This window comes from Saccostrea cucullata, unplaced genomic scaffold, assembly GCF_032062105.1.
Source record: "Saccostrea cucullata isolate Sc308-1 unplaced genomic scaffold, CSIRO_AGI_Scuc_v1 ctg6397, whole genome shotgun sequence".
NCBI lineage: Eukaryota > Metazoa > Mollusca > Bivalvia > Ostreida > Ostreidae > Saccostrea > Saccostrea cuccullata.
In genome coordinates this window covers 751-19,489 of record NW_026928376.1, presented here as the reverse complement: position 1 = coordinate 19,489, position 18,739 = coordinate 751, and the positions used below count along the sequence as shown (strand labels likewise).

The 18,739-nt window shown below is 35.8% G+C and overlaps 1 protein-coding gene and 1 long non-coding RNA gene across 2 annotated transcripts; both read left to right on the top strand.

The window, feature by feature from the left end:
* Positions 1-8,563: 8,563 nt before the first annotated feature.
* On the top strand, positions 8,564-10,232 carry LOC134277389 (uncharacterized). The gene is made up of 4 exons (XR_009994238.1): positions 8,564-8,680; positions 8,821-9,073; positions 9,949-10,071; positions 10,202-10,232. It is a non-coding gene; the product is annotated as an uncharacterized LOC134277389 (long non-coding RNA).
* Positions 10,233-10,265: 33 nt separating this feature from the next.
* On the top strand, positions 10,266-17,808 carry LOC134277390 (uncharacterized; the record flags this gene model as incomplete). The annotated part of the gene is made up of 16 exons (XM_062759726.1): positions 10,266-11,586; positions 11,769-11,893; positions 12,073-12,405; positions 12,610-12,808; positions 13,089-13,348; positions 13,578-13,788; positions 14,078-14,288; positions 14,456-14,622; positions 14,813-14,977; positions 15,257-15,373; positions 15,735-15,860; positions 16,080-16,202; positions 16,455-16,571; positions 17,036-17,290; positions 17,472-17,597; positions 17,717-17,808. Coding segments are annotated over 16 exons (3,912 nt in total), but the record flags the coding sequence as incomplete, so codon positions are not given.
* Between the last annotated feature and the right edge of the window lie 931 nt (positions 17,809-18,739).

Here is an 18,739-nt window from a genome sequence, read left to right as displayed (position 1 = left end):
GGTGTTACAGCGGTACGTGTCTGTGTGTCAGTTGTGCAATTTGTGGAATCAGATATACTCCTGCTGGATCCTTGATAGAGTGGCCATCATGATAAGATAAATAATGTATTACTCTAAATTCCCATTCTTGCTTTTTGGTCACTAAACCCAATGGAGATCACTGAAACTTGTTGAATGGAACATTTTATAAAGGTCCAACTGCTCGACCACAACTTTCTTCATTATTTATTTCTCCTTAAAGGATAGATAGCTTTGGATCAGCTGATTTAAAGTTGTTACAAAACCTCTGCTCACGACACATTGAAAAGGAATTTTAAAACCCTCTGTAAATCCATCAACTTAAAAAAAGTGTCACTCTCACTGTATTCAAATGCAAACCGGATGACAATGTCTCTTAATTCAATTCAACATTTAATTGATCCCATCGGAGTTTGGTCGGAGACATTTCTTGCCAATGACATTTTGTGATACTGAATGGCTGCTGACGCAGTAGACTGGTCAGCAAGTTTTTGAAAAATAGACGCGTATTTCATCGATTTTATGGATTGATTTGTATGCGTCTCGCAAAAAACACCTACGAAAATATGGAAAGCTTTCATCCCACGAGAAATTGATTCAATTTTACGAGCGATGGATTTTTCTTTTACAAATTGTATTCCATCACCTTCTTCGATTGAAAAATTCTACTTTTTAAGTTGGCTTTAGAAAGGAAAATCCTCATCTAATTACAGATTTCCTTGCTCTGGCACAATGTAGCTCTTGTGTAAATGTAATATGAAGCGGTCACCCATCCAAGGGTTAAACAGGCTCGCCGTTGCTTAACTTGCCTGAAATAGAGGGAGAACTCTGCCGCATCACCAGAAAAGCTAACTCACTGGCGTGGCAGTATAAGTTCCTTATATACTGTCCGCTAAACTTCCCGCCCAGGGAAGCTTCGACCCGAAGCTTAGCATGAGTTCTCTCTGAGTATCTGGGCCGTTCCCGGACACGAAGTCCGTACCTGGACACGAAGTCCTAGTCTTAGAGCTTCCTGAAGCAGATGGAAACCTAACTTCAGATACGGCAACCCCTGCCGTCTATAGACACTAAGTCTGCATATGGACACTAAGTCCTATCTCTAAGACTTCCTGAAGTAGGACACCAGACACCCAGAGTCTTTACGCTGCCACCAACTTTGTAATGTGAAGCGGTCACCCATCCAAAAAACAGGCTCGCCGTTGCTTAACTTGCCTGAAATAGAGAGAGACTCTACCGCATCACCAGAAAATCTAGCTCACTAGGGAGGCAGTATAAGTTCCCTATATACTGTCTGCTACATAAACATGTTTCAAATGCCTGATAGAAAGAAGATTGAGTCCATCATACATGTCCATATTCATCACGCTCAAAGCCATAAGATAAAGCGCTCATACTCAATTAAATTAAGTGAATAAAAGAAGACTTAGTATAACTATTCATTGTACCTATATACACAAGTGTTCGAGTAAATCAAAGTGTTTACTCAGATCAAGTTAAGTATCACTGTCAAGATTCGATTTGCACACTCTAACTTTGCAAACAAGATTGGCCTGCTCTATCCGGGTCGTTCTCAACTGAAAGAGGTAATTCTGAAGGTGTGCATAAATTGTATGGTCAAGGGATGGCATAAGAGGCTGGATGCCGTAGTACGTGGTTTTCTGGTTTGTACACCAGATGGGCCAGGTATATCAGGGTCTCTGTTGGTGCATCTAACGAGACACCTTAGAACCCTTGCATAGACCGGATGGTCCAGGAATGTCAGATGGATTTGATGCCGTAATACGTGGTTTTCTGGTTTGTATACCAGATGGGCCAGGTATATCAGGATCTGCTGTTGGTTCATCTGATAAACAAACCAGAACTCTTTGTACCGGAAGGTACAGGAGTGTCTAGACGTTTTCCTATTTTCTGTTCTGTTTTTTTTTGTTTCTCATTTGTTTTCGATTTTGTAAATTTTTTTTATGGTCTTTTTCAGCAAATTAATTTTACTATGAATTGTGTAGTAAAAATTTACTGATTTGGAAAGAAATAATTGTTATAAAGATAACGTTTCTTTATGTATTTCCTTTAAATTTTACCATGTTTAAATTCAAGAAATTTAAAATATTAACTTATTTATTGTTTAGTCATTTTGAAAGGAGTTAAAAATTTAAGGGGGGGGGGGTTGTAGCGAATTATTACTTAACGATGATTTGTTTATATAACATTGCTCCTCACGAACAATGTGTTTTTGTTTACATTGCATTGCTCCTCGCGAGGAATCGGTTTTATGTATAAATAAAGGAGCGGTTTTAGACAAACAGTCAGTTTTTGATATTCATTTCGATCACTTCGGACAATTTTTATTTGGATTTTTATGCTGTGTTTATGCTATTGTGGATTTTAAAATGTGAATAAACTGTAAACTTGATTACTTGCGTATCATTTCAAGAATATTCATTGGGAGAAATAGAGAACACTGGGAGTTAATTCCCCTTAGACCGTATCGGAAAAACGTTTTTTTACACAAGTTTTGTTTCCATCGCTATAAATCAACAACTGACGTCAACAAAAGAGAAATATTTCCTATACTGCGATCTGGATATTGAAAGGTCGCGATAAAGTTCATCATCCGACTATGCTTTACTCGCATTGGTCAATTTTTGAATGAGCTACGAAGAATTTTTCCTCGTTCAACCACGCCCAGATGGGAGAGAAGCGTACATTTTGGCCGTGGCTTGCGACGATGAGAAATTATACTTGATCAACAAAATTAATATTTGTCTGGGATTTTTATCAGGTACACATCTCCATTTCGGTAAATGTCAGGAATCGATTTTTTACTGTTAGACATTTTACTTTACGCACTGTAGATCCAGTCAAAATTCATAAAATTGATAAAATGATGTTAAAAACTCAACAGTATCTTAAAGAATGCATATATTTTATTTATTGTACCCCCTAAATTCATTTAATTCAGAGAATTGTAAGTACATTTTTTCATACATTGTAATTGTGCGAACAATAATTGATGTAACGTCGGACACGGGAATTTCGCCGTAAATGACCAATACTGAGTACCGCCTCATCATAGTTAAAATATTTTTAAATAATTTAAAAGAAAATTCTACTAATTATTTATTACTTTAGATAACATAAATGATTTCATTTTTAATTTAAAGTAAATATGACATCGCGAAACTGCCAATTTCTTTGCGACATATAGAGTTAGATATTGTAGTAGAATACCATCACTACTGCTAAAAAAAATTTTAAAACGCCAAATTTTACTGATAATGTTTGATAATTACTGATACGGTGCTGTTCTTGCTGATAATTACTGATATTTACTGTTATTATTACTGTTGTTGCTGATAATTTTAGTTGTTGCTGATAAATACTGATAATTACTGTCGTCTTTTACTGTGGAGTCTGATAAATACTGATAAATACTGTTGAGGTACTGTCGTTGCTGAGAATTGCTGATAATTACTGTTGAGGTACTGTCGATGCTGAGATTTACTGATAATTACTGTGGTCATTGTTTTTAACCTGGGAATGGATTAAAATAAAACAGAGCGCTATAGAAACCTTCAATTATTACTCTCTTTTACTTGAATTATCATATTTCTTAGTAAATGTTCTGCTTGTGACAAATAACATGACTGCATGTATGTATGTATGTTGATCTCAATTTCTACATTACGTTTGTGAAAATTTTGACAATAATCAAATGAATTATTAATAGAATGAATATATAGCAATAGAATTAATAAAAAAAAATTAATGAAGAAAAAAAAATGGAATTTTACTTTTGCAGATCTTATTGAAAAATAAACGTGTAAATAAAAAAAAATAATGCCATCTTATAAAAAGATCCATCGCCGCCTTTCCGACTCCAAGAAAATTATGTAGGGAGAATGGTGATCTTAAAACTACTACTTATAGAAAAAAGTTCTTAATTGTACGGAAAAAAATCGGGATTAAAAAAGTTTCCTGCAGGTTCTGAGTAAAAGTTGGATTTGTTCCGTTTTCACTAGGTCAACTGGTCGAGTTTCGACAACATTTTGTTTTATTTAGATTCTCTGCAATTATATATATCTTGTTAAATGTTCATTTTTATCTCTTTTTGTCGAAATATTTGAAAATTTGCTCGAAAATTAGAAATTTTATCCCTTTTACAAAGGTCAAGGTGTTGAAAACAGGTTCAAATATTTGTAATACATGCGGACTGATTTTAATTAATAATTTATTTATTTTTCATTTATTTGAGAGAGAGAGAGAAGAAGATCGTGCAAGAATTAAACTCCTCCACATGTACATATGTACACGTGCACACCGTATGAGAGAAACCGGCAAATGGAGAGAGAGACTGATTAAAAATTAGAGGTTAAGTATCCCTAGTGCAAAGGTAGATGTGCTTAGTTTGTCTCTTAAAATTTAAATACAAAATCATTTTTTGTTTAAGAGAGAGAAATCTCATTAATTTTTTTGTTTGATTTTATGGAATGGGAAATAAGAACTGAAGTGAGACTTAATTTAATATGTTACTATTAGTATATGATCAAATTGATCGATTTAAATTTTGCATGGTAAAAAGTTGAAAGAGAAAACACCTTTAAATTGAGAGAGAGAGAGAGAGAGAGAGAGATCGACCTGTGATTTGGCTGTAGAGAGAGAGAGAGAGAGAGAGAGAGAACGGGGTACAACTTGTATATTCCATGCAAATTGTAGTGGTCAGCGAGTAACAATGGGCACTAATTACCTATTGTTCTTCGTCTGAGAGAGAGAGAGAGAGAGAGAGAGGGGGGGGGGGGGGGACAGTACATGTACTCGCTACTTTGGAGAGAGAGAGAGAGAGAGTTTATGGTCGCACAAAAAAAATCCGTAATATTGAATTTGATGACGAATAAAATAGTTAGAAAATATATTTAGAGAGAGAACACTTTGGTACTATAATATAAAAAAAGATAAATAAATGTACATGTACATCATGTACATTTTACAGACTTATTTTAATTATTATTTCAATTCTCAAAGATCTATCTTTCTTCAGTATTTAATTTCATTTTTTAGTGTTACGCATATTTCTTCAATCAATCAATCAATCAATCAATCAATTAATTAGTCAATCAATCAATCAATCATTTAAATTTTTTTTACCATTTTACATTAGTATACATAGACCACAAAAACATATAAAATGTGGTGATTTTATACATAACAGTAGGTCTAAAAGGCATGCGTGAATAAGAAACTAAACAAAAAAAATTTTGTAGGTTGCTATAAATGCGAAGTAAGGGAGAGATAGAGAGAGAGAGAGTATATTTTGTTTATCAGATAAAAGAATATCCCGGGGGAGGTGGTCGCATGTATTTTCAATTCTGAATCTCTGCTAACGATGGTTTGGGACCGCTAAATACGTAGACGAGAAATTGACTTCACTTTTTAATAAAAAAAAAGTGTGCAAAATATACAATCATATAGATATAAAGAGAAAGATTGTTTAGTGAAGCACTTTTTTGAAATAATATTAGCATTAATTGTTCACAGTTCAGATGCAGGGAGAAGAGACTTCGCTTAATCTGAGAAAAAAAAACCTTAATAAATGTTTGGATTTTGAATGTCAGAAAGAGATGACGTTGTGTATCGCACTCAGAGAGAAATGTTATAATTACTTCAGTTCTGAATTTTGTATGGTTCATTGCAATTGATTCTCTAAAATAATTTTATTCATGCATATAAAAAATTCGATAAGTATAATATCATAACTTGCATGACTTTTAAAACACACAACTAAAGAACAGACATTGCCCTATCGGCTATCACTTAATTGTAAACGGTATTTCACCCCCTCCTTTTTGTGCTACAATCAAGTAGAATCATATAAATAAGCACCAAGTCTGTACTGTTCGTTTATACAAAGCTCTCAGACAAAAATGGAATTTAAAAAAAATGATAATCTCTGCACAAAATTCTAATTATACAAAAACGCAAGCCGTAACGATATCCCTATGGCAGAATGTACTAATAATTGACCCGATTCTAAAACGAAAGTAGAACTTTTACACGTGGTTGACATGTGTGTTCCAGAACAACAAGCACAAAGTTTGCATTAATGGAAAAAGTTAATTCAAGTCCTGATTTATTTTATCTTGTTTTTTAATTGACTGACCGCATATAACATGTTTAAGGAGTGGCGCATACTCAGTAATATTAGAAGCCATATGCCCATGGACTTAAAACTGTATAAATTGAAAAAAGAATTAGCCTTAAGAAAGACGTGTATTTCATTGACTGAAAATCTCACTCCATAAGATTTATGTCATGTAGTATACAATACTTAAGCCTTAACAAATAATTCAAGAGAGAGAGAGAGCGAGAGAGAGAGAGAGAAAGAGAGAAGAGAGAGAGAGAGAGAGAGAGCTAGAAAGCGACACAATGATATATCGCAGGGAGAACATCGGAGAACTGGAGCGCGATGTCTACATAATACATAAAAAAAATAATTAAAGATTCTTCAATTTAATTATTTAACACTGTCACATTCTTCTCTAAAATAACAAAGTGTACGCTTCAAGACTAGATTTTACGACAAATATTTAATACTGTCTTGTTAAATTGAGAGTTTAATTTAAAAGTAAATGGAAAAGGGGGGGGGGGTGTTTTCAACTTAATGTGTTCATGCATTTTCAGTTCTCCACACGGTAAACGAAATTGATATTTACAACCATTGACTGCATGTATTGAAGTATTGAAGATACCCACAAAAAGCTTTTGATGACAGTACACATACATGTGAGAAAAAATATGATATGAGATTTTTTTAACCTTTATGAACAAAAATTAAACTTTAAAAAAAAAGTACTTGGGAAGAAAAACCACTGCAAATACAACATAATAATTTTCCTCAGATAATGTCATCTATGTGTAAGGAGAAATTTAAAGAAAAAACATAAACATTTATGAAAGCTTATGTTATCATTATGGTCTAAAAATAATTATAATGAAATCAATAGCTGTAAACTGAAAACAAATTAATAAATTGTGACTTTTTTATTTAGAATAAATTTTGTAATTGACTGTAATGAATTTGATAAAATACTTTAAAAAAAAAAATAATAATCATTTCTCAGGCTATTTTCATCCATTCCCAGGTTAAAAACAATGACCACAGTAATTATCAGTAAATCTCAGCATCGACAGTACCTCAACAGTAATTATCAGCAATTCTCAGCAGCGACAGTACCCCAACAGTATTTATCAGTATTTATCAGACTCCACAGTAAAAGACGACAGTAATTATCAGTATTTATCAGCAACAACTAAAATTATCAGCAACAACAGTAATAATAACAGTAAATATCAGTAATTATCAGCAAGAACAGCACCGTATCAGTAATTATCAAACATTATCAGTAAAATTTGGGATTCTCAGCACTTTTTTCGTCCAGTAGTGCATGCGCAACGTACGTCATACTATTTTGTCGAATAAACAGAATATCTCAATTGCACGATTTTACATGCTTGTACATGTACAATGTAAGTATAATTAGGGCCCCGCTTGGCGGGCGCCCTATAGTGATCAGTCCGTCCATCCAGCCAGCTGTCCGTCTGAGATCACTTGTCCAGAGCATATCTTCTCTCTCCTTGGCCCAATCTGGCTCATACTTCACCCACAGAGTGCCTTTGGGTAACCGGTGAGCAGTGACCTTGAACCATGTTTCCAGGTCAAAGGTCAAGATCATAGCAGACTTATATGAAAAATCCTTGTCTGGAGCATATCTTCTCTCTCCTTAGCCCAATATGTCTCATACTTCACCCACAGAGTGCCTTAGGGTAAGTAACCGGTGTGCAGTGACTTTGACCTTAAACCATGTTTCTAGGTCATAGCAGAATTTTATGAAAAATCCTTGTCCGGAGCATATCTTCTCTCTCCTTGGCCCAATCTGGCTATTACTTCACTCACAGAGTTCCACTGGTCAATGGATGTGCAGTGACCTTGGTCGAGGTTTCTAGGTCATGGTCAAAATTAGCCTCTCTGTTTAAAATCTTTGTTTGGTGCATAATTTTTTTAACTTTAATTCCAGTAAATTTATGTAACTGGAGATTCAAGATAACTTCGATATATATATCCGTAAATTCGCAATATCCGCGAAGTCGTACTAAATGACTTTTACTGTATTACACAAATGTTCCTCTTCAAAATAAACCCTTTTAAACTACCTTACATTTTCATGTTCATTGTTGAAAGCGGGGCCCTTTGAGATGGCCACCATCTCGATATCTAGTTCATATATATGTTTTGCAGAATCTATTTTCTTGTTTAGCTTTAATATACTGCTGATGTTGTAGATATCTATTGATGGTGTTGATATCAATGAGTGTGCAGTGAATTCTGTAGATGTTCTGCTTTGACTAATATGTGTTGATGTTAAGATATCTGTTGTTGTTGTAAATGTCAGTGTTGAAGTTATAGAAATATGTTGCTGTTGTAGATATCTGTGCTGTTGTAGATATTTGCTGATGCTGTAAGTAAATATCAATGTTATTGTTGTAGATATCGATGAGTGTATAACCAACATCTCTGGGTGTTCCCACATCTGTAATGATATCAGTGGTAGCTTCTACTGTACTTGTCCTGATGGCTACAAACTGACAACAGATCTCAAAACATGTGAAAGTTAGTATAATTTTATGATAAAAACAAAGTGCCATTTTATTGCGATTCATTCTTTTTTGTAAAAATATTCTGAATGAAACAACATATAATGCTGTCAGATTTTTCAAAGTTTAAATAAAATTTTGTTTTTCTTTCCTCAGGTTGCAGTGTAACCAACACCTGGGGAGCTAACTGTACCACCCCCTGTAACTGTGGGGTGGGGGCCTCCTCATGTGACCCCCTGATTGGCTGTCGCTGTCTGCCAAAATAGACGTAACTCTGTTTGAACTATACATCAATGAATGTCTGACCACCCCGTGTAATGTAACACAAACATGTGTAGATACTGAAGGTTCCTATATATGTCAATGTGATTCAGGATATTTTAGAGTAACCAAAATGGTGGATGTCAAGGTAAGACTATTTGTGTACATGAACTTATGTTTGTAAGTCGCTGACTTTTAAAAAAATTGATGTCTTAGAATTGCAAATATTACAATTTTGACATTAAGGCACGTTTGTATGCTTTTTCTAGTAAAAGATGGGTCCGAAATGTAAATTTTCTATCAGACCGACTGGTCGTGTAAGAAAAGTAAAACTTATTATACAAATGTATATTCTTAAACAAATTTATTATCAATGAAAAATAAAATCAAAATGTTGTCTAATTTACTGCATAGTAGAAAGAAAACTGTATAGTTGTTACAAAGAGACAGCATGACCGAAGTGCTAATTATTAACAGCAGTCATCGTAGGCATAATCGTAACTACTCGGCCACTTTTCTAAAGAGAAATAATAAGCTATCGAGATGGCTTAGAATTACAATTGTCATTGTCGAAAGATTCACATTTCTCTGAACAATTTTTATGGTATGGTATTGATATGGTATTGATATTGTATACAAGTTGATTAAATTAAGTTAGGACTAATCATATTACATGCTGCATATATATGACCTAGGTTTGATGTTGACATGTGTTCAGGAAAATTTGTTATATATATATATATATATATATATATATAACCAATACAATTAAACATGATAAAAAAGGGTTATTCATAAATTATTACTATTTTGTGCTTTGAATATTTTTTCTTTAGTTTGGTCAGGGCTAGTGGTTAAAGGGTCAGGGCTGGTAAAAATTTGCCAGAGTAGCCCGACTGGTCTAGTATTCGAAAAGCTTTTTGTCAAACCCTGGCTTCATTTACTTGTATGTTGCAAAGAAAAGTTGTTTTCTTTTCCATGTGAAAAAAATCTGTAAAAAGTTTGCTTACCTCATTTTTGTAGATGTTGATGAATGCAGCAATGGCCTGCACAATTGTCAGCAACTGTGTACAAATACAGTAGGAAGCTACAACTGTTCCTGTAGACCTGGATTTGAGCTGAAGTCAGATGGCATCTCCTGTCAAGGTTCTATTTGTCCTGCTTTAAATTGTGTAAAATTTTGTAAATTAGAAAAGTAAATACCAGTTGACAGGAATCTTCATAGTGAAACATGTTTTTGTATATTTAACAACTGTTTAATTTGATTTATTCACAGATGTAAATGAGTGTGCAACTAACAACCACAATAAAGCCAGGCCTGTTTAGATTCAACAATATAAGGGAGTTACTTCTGTTACTGTAACCAAGGTTATAACCTGGATAGTGATGGCAGGACTTGTAATATTATTGTAACTACAACTGTGAGTGTAAGTACAACCCAGCAGTCTGTAGAAACTACCACAACTCAACAGCCTACAACTACCACTACAACTCAACAGCCTTCAACAACCACTACAACTCAACAGCCTACAACAACCACTACAACTCAACAGCCTACAACAACCACTACAACTCAACAGCCTACAACAACCACTACAACTCAACAGCCTACAACTACCACTACAACTCAACAGCCTACAACAACTCAACAGCCTACAACAACCACTACAACTCAACAGCCTACAACTACCACTACAACTCAACAGCCTACAACAACTCAACAGCCTACAACAACCACTACAACTCAACAGCCTACAACTACCACCACAACTCAACAGCCTACAACAACTCAACAGCCTACAACAACCTCTACAACTCAGCAGCCTACAACTACCACTACTACTCAACAGCCTACAACTACCACTACAACTCAACAGCCTACAACAACCACTACAACTCAACAGCCTACAACAACCACAACAACACAACAGCCTACAACAACAACAACTCAACAGCCTACCACTACCTCTACAACTCAACAACCTACAACAACCACTACAACTCAACAGCCTACGACTACCACTACAACTCAACAGCCTACAACAACCACTACAACTCAACAGCCCACAACAACCACTACAACTCAACAGCCTACAACAACCACTACAACTCAACAGCCTACAACTACCACCACAACTCAACAGCCTACAACTACCACTACAACTCAACAGCCTACAACAACCACTTCAACTCAACAGCCCACAACAACCACAACAACTCAACAGCCTACAACAACCACTACAACTCAACAGCCTACAACTACCACCACAACTCAACAACCTACAACAACCACCACAACTCAACAGCCTACAACTTCCACTTCAACTCAACAGCCTACAACAACCACTACAACTCAACAGCCTACAACAACTACCACAGCAACTCAACAGCCTACAACTACCACTACAACTCAACAGCCTACAACTACCACCACAACTCAACAGCCTACAACTACCACCACAACTCAACAGCCTACAACTACCACCACAACCCAGCAGCCTACAACTACCACCACAACCCAGCAGTCTACAACTACCACTACAACTCAACAGTCTACAACCACAACAAGGAGATCCACAACTATGACAGTTTTGACACAAAGTTCCACCCTTACCACCACAACTACAGCGCCAACTTCAACTCAGCCATACACTGATACAAGTGAGTTGAATGATAATGCATTGTAAAGGCGTAGAAACTTTGGTATGATATATATAAAATTTACTTTATACTGATTGTTTACAGTGTTGCTACCTTATGACTCAGTAGATATTTCTCTGTAAAGGCACCAAACAAATTTGGTATAATTTATGAAATTACTCATTCATACATGTTATTCACAGTATTGCTACCTTATGGATCAGTGTATGGTGACTCTTTAGCCAGTACAGGAGATGATGCTTTACAAGCAGTTGTGTTTAACCCAATAGGATTCAGGTGTGGCTGTTCAATTAGCAAACAGATATATGTAAGTCAGCTTGTATCTTGCTTTCATTTCCTGTTTAATAGAGGAAAGTATAATGGACCAGAGAATTTCCAGTTTGAAAAAAGAGGAAATGTTAAACCTGGACAATATAATACAGAAAATACAGAGGCAATAATATTGTATAAAGTATGCATTCATGGGTACTTTTGTCTTATTTCTAGATTTATTCCAATGGCTACGTATCTGTTGGTGAGAGATTCGATGATGAGAGACCAGTGCTTCTGTCTGATACTGCAGGATCCATTGTAAACAATAAAGTCCTGGCCCCTCTCTGGACAGACATTGACCTGACCAGTGACTCACATATCTGGTATCAGCTCTATCACAAATTTGGAGACACAGATGTTACTAATGTTCTTACAAGGGCTGGGGATCTAGTTGTCAGCAATATAAAAGATGCAGAAGAAGTGACTTCATCATTTGATCCTAACTCGGCTCTGATTGTCACCTGGGAGAATGTAGTGCCCTCTCCAAGCTCCCTGTATCCAACAAAGGTGTGTTTTGTAAGTTAGTGTTGGTAATGCACATGTAGATATACATGTAATATGATTAGTTTTTATGTCCTTAGCTTCAAGAGAGAGAGAGAGAGAATTTAATGATATTGATTTATATAACAATTTATTCTTCAGTAATGGTTACAACTGTTTACATGTACACCCATATCTATTTGTACGCATAATCAGGTAATCCTATTTCAGAATGCCACCTTCCAGTTGGTTGTTGTCAGTGATGGTGTGGCTACATATGCTTCCTTCTTACTCCACTCTGTTAACTGGGACACCACCAAACCAGCAGTGATGGGGTACCGGTGTGGGGCCACCCTGTCTGATACCTACACCCACCCCGCCTCCTTCTCCAGGCAGATCTACCCAACAGTCATAGAACAGGGATACAACAGTAACTAGAAATTACTTTAAATGCATATTGGCTTAACCAAATTTTATTTGCATGTACAGTTATGTCTGTTGCCCTCAACTTTTTTCAAATGTTGTTTTTCACTGCAGCTACAATGACCCTGAAATGTTAAAAAAAAAGATTAGGTACTGGTATACTCTGTTTCTCAGCATTCACTAATTCTTAAAATTAATTTTGCAAACAACACAGAGCATGAAAATTTCAGATAATAATTAATTAATTGTATGATGTATTTTTTTCTGTTTCTTCCTCTGTGATTTAGGGAACAATGTGAGTGGGATGTGGCTCTACAGACTGGACACCTGTCCTCAGTCAGAAGAGAATTACCGAGCTCAGTGTTACTCCTGGCTGTCATCAGATGGGGCGACACAACAGAGTCTGGTGACACAGGCCGACTCGGTCCTCCCCCCGTGTCCCTGTAACACCGTACAGGCTGATCTGGACTCAGACTTTATCCAGTCCAGGACCGAGTCCAACTGTTACTTTGTACAGACCTCTCCAGTAAACACCACCTACACTAGGGTAAGGGGATATGACATTGATACCACTGTTACTTGGACATGTATTATTTTGGATCAGTGAAAAATCTACACTGTATGTTAAAGCAAATACTGAACATGTATGTACCAATACAACAATATATAGTACTCTGAAAATTTCTATGCACGTCTTTGAAAAAAAATTTAGTAGATGTTAAATTCACTTAGATGAGAAACTTTTGTGTAAATTGCAAGAGTTGTTTATATTTCAGAAATGCTGTTACTCCTCCCTGGGATCTCTTCTGTTTTCCTCCCTGGGAGCTGGCTATGTGTTCCTGTACAACCCCCTGACTCTCCCTACTGAGGCTGTGGACACTGATGTTAACCCCTACATCTTGTGCTGTGTGAGGGCCAGGATGTGTGAGGAATTCTTCATCAAACGTCCCTCTGACAACTGTAACAAATACAGCCCAGTATCCCCAGGTAACATGAATTAATTTCTCTGAAATGCATTTCTTCAACTGAAGAAGATAATATTGATGAATGATGTTTATTGGATGATTACACTTGGAAAGTTGTGTCATTCAGACTGAGTATTAATTCTGTAGGGAGTAGAGAGAAATTCTTTCAGTCTTTGGTCATTTAGTCTCTCTCTTTTCCATATGCTAGCATATTTATTCCTGTATAGCTGTGGCGAGAGGAGTGCACAGTTTGTGCCCTCTCTAGTTATGATTATCAGAGATCTTTCAAATGATATTTTTTTCAATAACAGCTGCAGCCTCTCCAGTAATAAGTTACTACCCACTGAGACTAACTGCTACAGTTGGAGAAATGGTGGACATCACAGCAATAGCCCAGGTTTCAGGGAATGATTATGTGAGCCTGATTTTATCTGGATCCATCAGTGCCAATGTCACAGAGAGACAAATATCAGCCATTTTGTATAGATGGACTCCAAGGAATACCTCCCCTAAAAGTATACAGTGAGTTTAGTAACATTTTATTCTTTGACTCCTGCATGATAGACATTGGGATTGAGTACTCAATGGACTAATTGTTGATCCCTAATCTAATCTAGTGTACTTAATTGCTGACTGGACCTTTGCTGTGAAGCATATTATAGTAATCTAGTGAACTTTGTTGTTGACAGGATCTATGCTGTGGATCAGAATTCCTCTGTATCGGCCACTGTGACCCCTGACATCATTCTTTGTCCAGGCTGTAGTGGGCGGGGCACCTGTCACTTTGATGATGTCATCCCACAGGAACAACCCTCCTTCTTCCTTGTGGACTGTGTCTGTGAAACAGGATGGACAGGTGAGAAATAATCTTAAAATTGATTTTTGTCGTTGTTGGAAGTCAGAGAGTTACTAGCTCAGCACCCTGAAAATTCCAAGAACATTCTTTTGCTCGACTTTACTTGATTAATCAGTTATGATGATTCAAAAGACAGTTAAAATGATTATATTGAATTTTCCACTTCATTGTACTGACTTGGTATCAATAGGTCCCACCTGTAATGTGGATGAGAATGGCTGTGATGGTAATCCATGTAACACAAGCTCTGACTGCCAGGATCTGAGCCCGTCTGTCCAGAAGTCCCGAGGACTGACCTATCAGTGTTCTGCCTGTCCTGGGGGTTACACCCTGTCCAGCTCTCTCAAGTGTGTAGGTAAGTAGGAGACATGTCTTCAGTCTTCTTGGTTGTCAAAGATTTGTTATACAGTGAAGAGTATTTTAAAGTTTATTTGAAGACGAGTGTTAAATTCTTATACTTAAAAATTGTAACATACGTGTGCTTGAAAAAAAAAACCTGGTCATATCTCATTTATAAATTTTACCAATACTGGAAGAATATAATCAGACTTTTCTTTGAGAGAGATTTCCTTATATTGAAGAGTTGCAATGTGTACTCAAATATTCAATAATTTTTTTATTTTTTTTTTTTCAGATATTGATGAGTGTACGTTACGTATCAATCAGTGCTCTCAGAGGTGTGTGAACACAGATGGATCATTTGTTTGTGCTTGTGAAGCAGGTTATAGAGTACATGGTTACCAGTGTTTAGGTACATGTATTTTGCCATTCTTGTCATTTCTCTGTCATATGTTATGATATTAAGAGTACAAGCTAGCTGTAATCTTGCTTACCGTTAAAGAAACCACTACAGGAATATGAATTTGGAATTAAACAGTAGAATGAAAAATTCAAACAAAAAATTGGATGATGTAATGATATGTAACCAAATTCATTGAAGACCATCTATCAATATGTCTTTTTGGTCTATATGAGGGATAAAATCAAATTACCAATACGTATTGTACAGTTTAATTTCTTTCTGAGATTGAGAAATTTGACATAGAATTTCCCTTTTCAATAAAATATGTATATTTTCAAATATTAACAATCTCCACCTCATGTCGCTTCAGATGTAGATGAATGTAGAGAGGGGACAAGTGGTTGTGATCATCAGTGTATAAACACCCCGGGCTCCTACCACTGTGTCTGTTCTACAGGCTACCAGCTACACACAGACAGACAGACATGTCTTAAAGGTAAGTGACTGTCATCATCAGTGTATAAACACCCCGGGCTCCTACCACTGTGTCTGTTCTACAGGCTACCAGCTACACACAGACAGACAGACCTGTCTTAAAGGTATCACAATTTATGTGCACTAATTGAAAAGTTTCCTTTACTATTGATGTATTTTCCTTGTTGTCTGTTTGTTTATTATGCTGTATCTTTCTAATTTAAACATCTTTGATACCTAGCCTCAGTAGAACCTGCTTGTGTTGCTCGACAATGTCCCCAGGGATGCAGAATCAATAGTAAAGGAGAACCAGAGTGCTTCTGTCAACTTGGTTACAGAACAAAGCCAGACTCAGCATGTGAAGGTATAGTTTGTTTAAAGAATCAATTAACACTATTTTGGCTTTACTTGTATCGGTACTCGCACTATAATCACATACATGTACACTGTATTAAAAATATTGTGTAACTTCAGTCATAAAAAGAACTTTATAAATATCCATTCTTTTAAATACTCCTTCCAAATTGAAAAAGTCAAATAAATCTACATAATTTTATAGATATGCTAAAATGCATTTTCCTGATTATAAATGACAGTATTTGGTGTTATATCCTAGATATCAATGAGTGTTTAGATGACCCTTGCCCACACAGCTGTCAGAACACCAATGGAAGTGTGGAGTGTGGATGTTACAATGGATATAGGCTTCAGACAGACCACAGGTCATGTCAAGGTATATATGGGGTGTCTTTTATATAATTGTTAATGCACATGTATATTTACTGCATACAGGGTTATTTTCGCCCCACTTTATTTTCGCCTTTTCACACCTGCAAACAATTTTGTCACATTTTAAATTCACCCAGTCACAGTTTTGCTTAAGAAATTATACTATTTCCTTTGAATTCACCCTTTTTTAATTTCGCCAAACCGAAGTTAGGGCGAAAGGGGTGAAAATAAAATGGGGGCCAAAATTTCCCTGTATACAGTATTTACATAATAAATGTAACTATATATTTCAATCTATTAACCTTTTTGTATGGTATAAGTTAAATGCTGTGGTGTGTACTTTACAGTCTGTATTACTCTGGTTGTTATCTCTTAAATTTGTAAATCTGGTCAATTATCACATGATTGCATGTATTTAAGAAATCCATTTTACAAAAATGCACAACTCATAACATTTTCATTCATCAGCTTGTGACCTTGATCACTGGGGCCCTAACTGTGAGAGGTCATGTGACTGTACCCATCATGCCCTGCACTGTAACAATGTGATTGGCTGTGTGTGTAAGCCTGGCTGGTCTGGCAGATTCTGTGAAGTCAACATCAATGAGTGTGAGGACCTGAGCCTGTGTCAGTCACCTGAGGTCTGTACAGACACCTATGGAGCATTTACCTGTGGGTGTGAAAATGGCTACCAGAGGAATACCAACACAGGACTCTGTGAATGTGAGTTTGTGTTTGCAGTATCAGTTATTAGTTTAATCTTCACAATTTTGTCCTTTTGTTCGAATATGAATGTAGGTAACAATTGATGATCTTATAAGTATCTTCAGCTACTGAAAAATTACCTGCAAAACAAAGCCAAAAATTTGTTCTTATCATTCTTTTGCTTTTACCTACATCATAGATTCCAGTGCCTGCAGCTCCTGGGCCCAGTATGCCTGCCCAATAGACGAAGTTTGTGTGGACACTACAAACAATTACAAGTGTGTCTGTGCTGAAGGGTTTATTAGAGTTAATAACACTTGTCAAGGTATTCACGTACATTACATACTGATATTCTACAAAAAATTTTCCACTCATAGCATGACCCAAGAATTTTGAGTTTTATGAGAATTCAAATGTCACAAAATATTTTCATTATTCTGCCAGATTTGGATGAATGTTCTGCAATGTTACACAATTGTCATCATGAATGTGTTTTTTAAAAAATGAAAGCTTCATGGTGTAGCTGTAAACCTGGGCATTTCAACATACATAAAGTAGAAATTTTAGGGAAAGAACGATGCTTCCTACAAGGTACATACGAATGGTATTACTTCATTAGCCCTTAAGGAGGTTTTAAACACTGAACACTGAAGAGCTTATAAATTCCATGGTAGTTTTATGGTTTAGAAGTTGCTGATCACAATTTTCTCTGCTTTCAGTGTCTAATCCCTGTAAAAGTAGTAACAAGTGGAACTTCTGTGACCACACCTATGGGGGATGTACAGTGGATGGTGGAGGTAACCCTGTGTGTTTCTGTAGAGCTGGTTATTCCCCTGTACAAAAGGATAACTTCACTCTCTGTAATGGTAGGTTGAGTCCGTTGTATAAGAGGAAGATACAATTACCAAAAAATTTTGCAGACTTAATTAAAATTTGATTGGGAACTGTAAACTTTAAGTATAAGCTAACAATGTCATCTTTAGGAAGTACTTTAAAATCCATATTTGGCATATTCTCTTATTTATATCAAGTAACCAGTGACCTTTCATATGAAAGATATTATTTTTGGCGTAGTTTATCTAATAAGTGATGTATTTTGAAATTGTTTCAACATATTTTTTTAAATTCTGGATGTTTGCTCAAGGAGAATTATTACATATAGGTGTAACTAAGGGCTGTGTGAAATTGCAGTGAGAGAAGTATTGATTTTTGTTTAGTTTATCTGGGGATAGCATTGGAATTATTTAAGACTTTAATAAAAATAATTTTGTGGATCAATTTATATCAAAACATGTTTCATAGTCTATGGAATCTTGGATTGGTAAATTTTATACAAAATTATTGTAGTTTGACCTCAGAAATAACGATTTATGAAACTGGTTATGACATTCAATTAAAATGATATTGAAAACTCAATTAAACTGAAAATAATTTTATGAAACTTGTGCAAAAAAAACCTGCAACAGC